This window comes from Dermochelys coriacea, chromosome 9, assembly GCF_009764565.3.
Source record: "Dermochelys coriacea isolate rDerCor1 chromosome 9, rDerCor1.pri.v4, whole genome shotgun sequence".
Taxonomy (NCBI): Eukaryota; Metazoa; Chordata; order Testudines; family Dermochelyidae; genus Dermochelys; species Dermochelys coriacea.
The window spans coordinates 54,930,134-54,940,649 of NC_050076.1; the positions used below are offsets into that span (position 1 = coordinate 54,930,134).

At 52.5% G+C, this 10,516-nt stretch overlaps 1 protein-coding gene across 3 annotated transcripts in view; it reads left to right on the forward strand.

Annotated features, from left to right (window-relative positions):
* Nucleotides 1–4,379, forward strand: part of SLCO2A1 (solute carrier organic anion transporter family member 2A1) — an 83,521-nt gene extending 79,142 nt beyond the window's left edge. For all 3 annotated transcript variants that reach the window (XM_038416073.2, XM_038416072.2, XM_043492263.1), the window contains 3 exons: nt 379–443; nt 2,274–2,394; nt 3,420–4,379. In XM_038416073.2, the coding sequence (XP_038272001.1) occupies nt 379–443; nt 2,274–2,394; nt 3,420–3,540 (307 nt within the window). In that variant the 3' untranslated portion in view covers nt 3,541–4,379. The remainder of the gene's footprint in view (nt 1–378; nt 444–2,273; nt 2,395–3,419) is intronic.
* The last annotated feature ends 6,137 nt before the right edge of the window (nt 4,380–10,516 follow it).

Here is a 10,516-nt window from a genome sequence, read left to right on the forward strand (position 1 = left end):
TCTCTCAGACCTTTGTTTTCAGTTTTTCATTGGAAAAATTCTGCAAAATATTTTGGGGGGAAATATATCCCCTTTCTTTTGAAATTTTTCACAGAAAATACTTACAGTCTTCCAGCCAGCTCCAATCACTAGTGATGTCCCCTCTAAACCTGGCCCATTCCCTCAGGAATTACTTAAATATCCCTTTCCCCCACATCTTTCACTTCAAGAGAAATCTGGCTTGACTGTATCTTTAAGCCTTGAACATCCCATGAGACGTGGTGAGCCCCAAGCCACTGGAATGCAGATTCCAACCTGTTCATTATCTGCACAGGGCAATACATCAAAAATGATGGATCCACCTTTTGGATCTGATCTTCTCTAACTTCTCCCCTACAGGTTGGTGAACCAGGATGAAAAGTCATTTGCTATTGGAGTCCAGTTCTTACTGATGAGACTGTTAGGTGAGTGTCTGTCTGACTTGAGCTCCCTGTACAAACCATCAAACTGGGAGGAAAGAAGCATGTAAATCATATAATGTCATAGTACAGGTCTGAACTGGAGACTGGAGAGAGGACAGCAAGGTTCATCAGAACCTCACATTAGCCCTTTCCCTTCCCTTTTGGATTGGATTTCTTTTGACTGTCTAAGCACTTGTTTGCGTGAACACTTAGTTTACAGCAAGCCAGGGTCTAAATCTAGCCCCCCCAGTCTGTTGTTTGCTGTGAACACCACTGCTGTGCACTAAGAGTTCCCTAGCACACTTTGAGCTACCCACTTGAAACAGGAGTAGATTAGAGCACACTAGGGAACATTTAACACAAAGCAGCAGGGTCCACTTCGATAGTTAGTGGGTGGCAGGCTAGTGCGAGGTAGATTTACACCCCAGGAACCGACTGTCTGTGTAGACAAGCCCTAACTTACCTTTTGGTCTGTGTCTCATTTATTTCTTTGTTCATATGAAGCAGTAACATTTTTTTTAATTCCTAAGAGGTAAGCTTCTCTGGGTGGTGGAAAAGTATTGACACTCCACTGATGGTTTCTGTGACCCCCATTCAGCTGATCCAGCAGATAGTGCACAGTCTGCTTCCGTTGAAACCCTCCATCAGATGACACTTAGATCATTTCTCATGTCAGGAATGTTGGCATTGTTGACAGTTTTCCAATCTTCACATTGTAAAGTACAGAAGGGCAGCCTTAGCGACCAGGAAAGGCTGGATGAGCCACAACGCTGATGTCCTGACAACTTCGGACGTTAAAGTTCCCTCAACACTTGAAGCAAATATTCTAGGTCAGATTCTGGGCTGGTGTAAATCAGCAGGGCTCCATTGACTTCAGCAGAGTTCCGCCAATTTACATTAGCTCAGGATCTGGCCCATGACAGAACTATGTTTTTATATAGCATCCCTCAAAAAAAGGTGCAGCCGCTATCCCACAGGCAGGAAAGGAATGTAGAGCTCAATTCCCATTTACACTGACCCTGTTTTATACTGCTGTGGGGGCCAGATCTTCAGCTGGTGGAAATCATCAGGCCTCCCTTGACTTCAGCTGAGGATCTCTCCCACCAACGTCAAGCGGCTGTAATGGGGAGTGTAAGTGTAACTGACGCACGTTTCAAGGCCCCGTTAGTGGTGCAAAGTAGGTAGCCGCTAAGGGAAGACTGGGGGAAAGCAGAAATGGAGGGGTCAATTTCAGTAACAGGTTAAAGTGAAGAGGAAGGTTTCAAGCTGAGCTCTGAAGAGAGAGTGACTGGGACTGAGGCCAGTGAGGTGCTGGGATGTTTTTAGACAGGCGTGCAATTGTACATTTGCATGCAAAATGGTGTCCTCCCTGCGGCATGACCTGGCATGCACAGGGAGCACCAGGTCACGCTGCGCACAGGACACCATTTTGTTTGTGCATCCAGGCGTGGGGCAGAATCGCTCCATGGGCACAGCCGGTCCTGGCGCTTGCTTTGCACGCCTTGCATACAACCACAGCAAGCCACTGACTGAGTTCTGGCTATAGGGACCAGATAAAGCATAGGTATGATGGGAGAGTGCTGGCATGGCGCCCAAGCAGCTGGGTTGGCTTATAATGGAAAGAGTGCTCCAGCTGCGGTAAAGCAGATTCAAAGTATCAGGCCTGCCTCCAGGGGTAGCAGGATGCCAGGCCGGGTTTGAGGACTGGCTGGAAACATCCTCCATGCGAACAGGAGAGGGAATTTAAACAGACTGCTGTGTCTATATTGCGGGGCAAGGAGTGTGACTCTGGTCTCACATTCTTTCTTCCCCTTCTCCCCCTGGCCACGGCAGCCTGGTTACCTGCTCCAGCTCTCTTTGGTGTCATCATTGACTCCTCCTGCCTCCACTGGAATAAGCAATGCAGCAAGCGAGGATTCTGCGCCTACTACAACAACGACTTCCTTCGTAGCAGGTATTCAGAGCCCGCTCTCCTGGAGACAAGCCCATCCCTGGCTTGGAATGGGTCAGGCCAGTGGTTCTGAGGGAGCCATACACTCCCACTGCCCTCAGAGCCCCAGGCCCTAGGGAGTCCATTTTGACAGTCAAGCGGTGGCAGAAGGTGGCATTGGGAAGGGGGTTCCTGAGAGGAGTTTTTCTCTTTTCAGTTGCTCCGAGGATTGAGAAAGACATCGGGGGGTGATCAGGAAACTGGCTGCATGCTCAAGATAGTCCAGGGACTTGGGGGCAGACAAACCAGAGCAAGAGAGGGGATTGAGAGGAGACTATGGGAAAGGAAGAACATGTATGAGCATGGTCCGAACACTGCTGCTACTGTAAATAGTGGGATAAGCCAAAGACCCTGTCCCTCAGCAGTTTAGAGATGTTCCTCGCTCACTGAGTTGCTAGGTGTGAGGCAAGTAACCTGTCTCCTGCCTGGGTTATATTTTAGGGATTTAAAATATAACCCAGGGATTTTCTTTTAGGATAGGTTAAAGTGTAGATAGGAGAGGGATCCAAGTTAGGATGGCCCCTCTCTCACCCACAGAGTGCCAGTCTCATCGTAGAGCCCTCCGTGCAGCACAACTAACTATCAGAGTTCAATAGTTAGTGGTGTTATTGATGTCCCAGGAAGGCTGTAAGCCCACCGTAGAGATTGGGGCAGAATTGTGGTAGGTGCTGGCCATGCAGGAGACAGTCCCTGCACTGAAGAGCTTCCAGGCTAAACACACAAATGTTGGGAGAGGCACACAGGGGAGCCAGGTGTTGCCCAAGGTCACAGCACTCAGTGGCAGAGCCAGGAAGCCAGGGCCCTAGCTATGGCACTGCAATGCCTCTCCTCAGTCAGCTTGCAGACTCCAAAGGTTCAGCAGAGCTCGGGGATCATTCTAAGGGAGCAGTAGGGCCATCTTACTGAGCACAGGGACCAGCCCCATCGGATCGGAGTTTGTCCCTAGCAGTTTCACACCGCTCCTTTTCTCTATTTCTTTCTCTTGACAGATACATAGGCCTCCAGATGGGGTACAAACTCCTTGGCATTCTGCTGCTGGTCATCATCAACTGGCGGTTGAAGAAGAACAAGGAATACAACGTGCAAGATAAGGCAGCTGGCCTGGTCTAGCCCTGACCTGCAAATGGACCCCTGAGTGCACCCTTCCTAGCCTATCCATATTTACTACAGTACTTAGCCTTTTCATGCTATTTTGTAAGAAAACAACTCCTTATTAGCGTCTGAGCTCCACTATGCAAATTGCTCTGTAACCCAGCTATGCAGACCATGGCGAGACATCTTTGCACTTCCAAGGAGGGAAATGGAGAACAAACTGGGCTTTCCAGTGTGGATTTCCCAGGATACGTGGAAAAGAGCCGGTGGACGAGAACCCATGAAGAGACCTATTTGAGATCCGAGAGCAAGGTGTTCTCCAGCAGAGCGTCACTCATCCCCAAAGAAAAGGGGATGTTATTTTTGTTTTCTAAGGAGAAATAGAAGAGGGGTCTGGCCTGTGAGGAGGAACCCCTGGACTGCCCCAAGAGCATCTAGCCTCTTGGAAGAATTTGAACATGCAGGAATGGCAAGTGGGAAAAATTCTACTTGGGGTAAAGCAGTTACAGCTGCTAAAGCCATGTGTATAGGCTGGGGGAGGGGGGAGGAGTGAGAGCCCTGTCCCACTGCTCCAGAAATTCCTGTCCACCCACTGTGTCTGTGAAAGAGCTTGCTTCAGTCCAATGTATTCTGTCCCATGCCATGTATGCTGTGCCTGGCCTGGCGGGGGGAGCAGAGGAGGGAGGGGGACCAGTCATGGCATTAGCATCAAAGAAATTTATAATCTCTGCTCAGAGATCTATTCCCCTCCACCTCACACACAGGCCAACGTGGACACAGGTAGATGAACTGTATAAAGTTAGTGCTAGTAGTTTATTTTGCAATGTCACATTTTTAAATAAAACCCACGTTTACTACTCTCGGGTGCTGTATTGAATGTCCTATGGGAGACCTCCTTTCTTCTCCCAGGGCTCTGCTTGTTGTGCTGATGGTCTCAGATCATGGAAGGTGCTGAGCGTGAGCAGCACCTTTCACTGAAGTCAGCAGGCGGGGAGGGCCCCGGCACCTCACAGGATCAGGCCCACCTGGGGTGTTTCATTTCCTGGGCAGACAGTTCTGTGTAAGAAGGGACAGAATTAACCCAAAGGAAGCTCGTCAGGAGAGTTCTCATTGAATCCGAGCATGTGCATGCTGGGCATGGAGGGGAGGAAACAGTTTCTTTTGGCACCACAACTTTCAGGCTTGGACAGAGGTTCTACAGGAGACTTTGGAGAAGGGCTAGTCTATACTTGTGGATTTCCCAGTTTCTGCTTCCCCACATTCTCCAGCTTGGGGTCAGAGCTTCTGCCTCCCCCCAATCCCCCAGTCAAGAACAGGCTTCAGGGGCCAGACTTTCAAGTACCCCCTCACAGGGCCAGATTTTCTGCACATTGGTTGCTGGGCTCTTTGGAAAATCTGGCCCCTGTTTAGGTGCCTAAAGGGAGCTCAGCTCTTCTGAAAATTTGGGCCCACTGATCTGTGCTCAGCGCTCGACAGCTTGGCACTGAGATCTCTGGAAAGCCTGGTCCCACAGGTCTTAGGAACCATGTCCTTGTGATTAAGGCACAGGTGGGTAACAAGGAGACCTGGGTGTCATTCCCGACAGTGCTATGGACCGTCTGACTTTGGGCCAACACTTTCAAAAATGGCCACTGATTCTGAGAGTCATGACTAGAGATGCCTACAGGGGATCGATTTCCAGCCTTGGGAAGTCAATGAGACTTGAGGCTTGGTACTGGGGACAGTGATGAAAGCAGAGCCATGCACTTCACTCTTAGATTTATTTTGGAATGGAGGATGGTGAAAAAGCAGGCACGCATGATGATAATACACAGAGAGGTGTAAGCAATGCCTGCTTGGGGTGGCAGTCAACCCCCCTCTAGTTGTGGCTAGGCCAGCTAGAAGCTGATGAGCCTGCTCCTCATTTGGGAAATCAAGGGGTCTCTTTTAGCTCAGGCAGTAGAGGCTCATATATTAAAATCCAGCGGTCCCTGGTTCAATCCCTGTGCCAACAACCCACCCAGAGACATCACTGCTACGCAGACATATGCTGAATGGGCCAGGTCACAAAAATGCCCTTATTCTGGTCACGTGTGGGGATCAAGCCTTGGACTGTGGGTTTTAAAAGCATGAGCTGCCACTGATTGATCTCTGTTAGCTTGGAGGCAGTAGCAGGTTCATTAATTTCTCTATATGGTTTAGCCACTAATGGGGGCAAAGAGCCATGCTGGATTAGCAGGGCTTGCATTAATGTTCATTCCCTTTCACAACACCACCCACCTTCATCCCAAAGCTCCCCACTATTTCCTCCCTCCATTTTCTCCAGCCTCCACCCAGCTGGGTGTTGTAGGGAATCACTGTCCTGGTACCCTGCTCCCAAAGCACCAGGGGGTATTTAAAGGTGTGACTGCTGTTTTAGTGTCACATCTCTCTATTGTCCTCCTTAGCTTTTGGAATCTGCAAAGAAATAAATCTCAGGCAGCTTGTGCTGGGACTGGCTGGGCTGTTGGTGAATTATATCAAACAGCAAGGCTGGGAGAGATCAGAGGGACTGGAGCTGTCAAATCAAGATCCTAGATTGCTAGTCTGGGGCCTTGTGATTTGTGCTGGCAGTCTGACCAGCTTGAGCTGGGCTATGCTGAGAGCTCACAAACTAAGGAAGGTCAGGCTTAGCCCGTAGCTGGCAGGGAGCCCGCAATGGAATACGGTGGGTCTCTGGCAAGTGGTGTTGGTGAGTCTGTCGGGGCACATATCTTCCTGCATTACCCCGAGCAGCTGCTGTAGTGTGGCATTAGGCACTTCAAGACCGAGGGAGCTGCTACCTTGCTGATACACACCTCAGTTCCCTTCCCAAGGCAACACTTTCTTCCACGAGGCAGTCATAATACAGTGCATTCTTTATAGCAGCCTTCTGGCAAACACCCATGTAGACGGCCAGGCTGATGCTTTGGAACTGGACACAGACGTGTACAATAGAAAGGTACAGTTATGTCACAGCTGAGAAAAGCAAATGGAATCTATCATTCTGGGTGGCCTAGTATTGCCTTTATATTAACATTACCCTCGCCTCCCTTCTGGCTCACTCTCGCCCCTTCTAATCTTTGCAGTCATCCCTCTTTCTTTTCCCCTCACTCCCTGCTCTGTAATCCGTTCACTCCCCGGCCCCAGCAGTAGCGCTCTGCCACTAGATGGCACAGGTACGCTGCCATAGCTGATACCCACCCATCCCCTGTGCAGAGGCCCTGAAAATCTGCCCCTTATAGGTGTCTGAATAGGAGCTGAGTGCCTGAGAAGCTGGCCTGTTGTGGGTGTTGTGGCCATTTTCAGGCATGGCCAGGTGTGTTAAATAAAGCTAGCCACACAAATATCACCTCTCTGTGGGGCTTGAATGCCCTCCCCCCATTACCCTAGTATCTGAGAACCTGAAGGGCAGTTCTATTAGCCTCATTTTACAGATGGGGAAATTGAGGCTAAGTGACTTGTCCAAGGTCACGCAGGAAGTTGGTGGTAGAACAAGGAGCGGTATATAGGTCTCCTGAGACCTTGCCCAGTGTCCTAACCACGGGTCATCCTTTCGCTCAATGATAGGTGTTGTTTCTTCTCTGGAGAAAACGGTGATTGGGACAGTGCTGGGGAAAGATGAGGCTTTATCAGAGATCCTGAACTAGACACTGACCCTCAGCTGAGAGGGAGGTCGCCAGATTACCTCCGACCTCGCTATTGTAGCTCTATCTCCTGCTCTGCTGTACCAGATAGCTTCACTTTCCTTACCGAGGGGCAAGCAACTGCTTTTCTGTCTCTCCCCAGCATGGGGAGGTCTTACGACTGACTTACATCCCTGCAGCCCCAGCCATCGGTGGACAATGGCAGGACACCCTTCTCTCTATGACTGAACTGTGAGGCACTGCATAGCCTTCTAATGACTGTGCATGGGAGCCATCTTTCCAAATGAGCGACACCACGGGCACTGCAGGAGTCACTGTTATATATAGCTGGGACACTAAGATGGTGTCCAAGGAGTGCCCTGCGCAGGACAGGGAGGAGGGCAGAGATAGGGCAGGAATGTACCATTTATGCCACCTTTCCCCATCCCCTTCCCAATCCAATTACAGGGCTGATGATCCTTTGGGTTGGCCTCTGCCACACATTACAGCAGTTCCAGAGCTGCTCTAAATGGTGTCTGACTGCAAGTACCCCCACAGGGCCATGCTACAGTTGTGGCTCACTGGAGCACAGCATCAACCCGGCTGCTGTCCCAGCATACTCAGTACACTGCACAGCAGGGCCAGAGCAGTGCCTGACTCCTCCATTCGGGGAGGTTGGGCATGCCCAAACCAGCCCCCCCCCGCCTTCTCGGACTCCTCCCCCTGAAGCCCTGCCCATGGTCCACCCTCAGCCCTGCTCAGCCCCATTGCCCACCCCTTCCCCTGAGGCCCCCCCCGCCCACCACATGTGTGCCTCTTTGCCCCCTCCCCTGATCCCCTGCACATGCCAGCTGACCAGCAGCTCACTCATACCTCTTCTTCCCCTCCTCCAGGTCCCCCGCCGCCCGCTCACCACTTACCACTCACACTCACCTCTTTGCAGGTGCATTAGGAGGAAGAGGATGAGCAGGAGCAGGGCTTCAGGGAGGAACACAGCCAGGGCCACTGGGCGCCCTTTTGGCAGCGGTGAGCTCCAGATGATGGGCTAGCAGAGCAGGGTGGCATAGGGCTGGCTCTGCTGCCTTCATATCACATGGGGATTCCCTCCTGCAAGGAACTCCCCACCCCCATGTAGGGTTGCCAACTGTCTCATCAAACACCCTTGCCCCGCCCCCTGCCCTGCCCCTTCTCTGAGGCCACACCCCTGTCCTGCCTCTTCTCCAAAGCCCCGCCCCATGCTCACTCCATCCCTCCTTCCTTCCATCGTTCACTCTCCCCCACTCTCACTCACTTTCACTGGACTGGGGGATGGGGTTGGGGTATGGGAGAGGGTGTGGGGTGCAAGCTCTGGGAGGGAGTTTGGGTGCGGGAGGGGGCTCAGGGCTGGGGCATGGGGTTGTGGTGAGGGAGAGGGTGCAGGCTCCAGTGCGGGGGGCGGGGTCTGGCGTGGGGCCAGAGATTAGGGGTTTGAGGTGCAGGAGGGGGCTCGGGCATGTGGCAGGGGGTTGGGGTGCAGGAGGGGGCTCGGGGAGTGGGCTTTGGCCAGGTGGCGCTTATCTTGGGCAGCTCCCAGAAGAGACCAGCATGTCTGGCTCCTAGGCTCAGGGGTGCCCAAGTGGCTCTGCATGCTTCCCCTGCCTGCAGGCACTGCCCCTGCAGCTCCCATTGGTCGTGGTTCTCAGCCAATGGGAGCTGCGGAGTTGGCACTTGGGGTGGGGGCAGCATACAGAGGGACATGCTGGTCACGTCTAGGAGCCGCGCAGAGCCAGAGCAGGTAGGGAGCCTGCCTTAGCCCCCTACACTGCCGAATGGACTTTTAGCGGCCTATTAACATCTCCCAGATTGGTTTCAGTAGCCACTGGGAGAGCGATTCTAGGAGACTCATGGCCATTCCGGGAGGGTTGGCAACCCTGCCCCCATGTGCCTGGTTAAGTCAGTTTTAAGGTGGTATTTGTGCCATCTTCATGCTAGCTCCTCTCAGGAGAGTGTACCCCTTGCACAGAGGATACACAGCAGGGTCATGTCAAAGTTGGGGGACTGGCAGAGGCTGTGAGATCTGAGCAACTGCAGAGGCTCTGTTTGGCGCATCGAGGAGGCTGATATGTGGGTCTGGGCTGTGTGTTTCTAGGGCTCCACCACACGCTGAGTTAATGCTGATAACAGAGTGATGTGGTTGAGACAGGCACAGAGTTTTGTGGAGATCTTCGTACGTGGAGATCAAGCCGACAGCAGATACTGTGGAACTACCCCCCAGGAGGGAGTATGTCTAGACACTAACAGGCTCCGAGAAGGGGAAGTCTAGAACTTGAGACTTCCTCTGGGGCGTAGAATGGCCACCAAAGCCACGTGCAATCTGCCACTCCTGGGATGGAGCCCTGCTGGGCTGCTCCCCCAGCGGCCAGTGGGTCTCCTTTCTGGAGGGAAGGGCTCAAAGGGCCACAAGTGTCGCTGAGCAAGGAGGGCAGTGAAATCAGACAGAGCATGGGGCATGAGAGGACTGACAGAAACACCCCATGCATGGAGCAGGGTGTGCAGGACAGGGGGGTGATGAGTGTGGCTGTGAGGGAAACGTGTTGGAGATATTTAACCTAGATGCCTGCATGAGGTATTCTGGGCTGTTCCACCCCTTGCTGGGCATGGGCTCAAGGGGCGCAAGCATCAGCCTGGAGACAAAGAAGCTGGACAGGTACCACCACAAAGAAAGAAGCAGCAGAAGTTCCTGGCTGGCACATCCCTAGGGAAGAGCCTGGTCCTACATGAAGCTTCCCAGGGTGCTATGCAAGCAAAGGACCCACCTAGGAAGGCTGGAGGCTTTCCATGGGCAGCGCCACCCGGGGATCATGGTGCACACCTGGAGGAGAGGTGATAGACTCAAGGGCTGAGCAGAGATCTGGGGATGGGGCCAATGCAGGGAATCACCGAGATCCTGCGGGTGTAGGAAGAAGCCTGGCTACAGAGACCAAATGCCAGGGAAGCAATACTTGAGACTATAAGGCTTGGGAGTCAGCACTTGAATGCCAGCTGCGATTTGGCATAGGCAGGGGACCCCGGCGTGGCCTAGCCCAGGCCCTGAGGGGAAGGGCAGAAATAATACTGTAAAGAAGGAGAAAAAGGAAGGCTTGATTTTCTTGCCCATGTGCAAATGCTCCTCTCACTCCCCCCCCCCCCCGCCCTGGTGTAAGGGAGAAGGATGTGTGGGGCTGGAAACACCTGCTGCTGTCCATATCACAGCCTCCAGCACTGCTGCCCCAGTGGGGAATGATGGCGAGGGCTTTTGCTTGTATCAGTCTCCGAGAACAGAGGTCAGTGTTCTGTGCGCCAGGAGAGCCCAGGCCTGCAGGCAGAGGAGAAGCTTGGTTAACAGCTGTGTC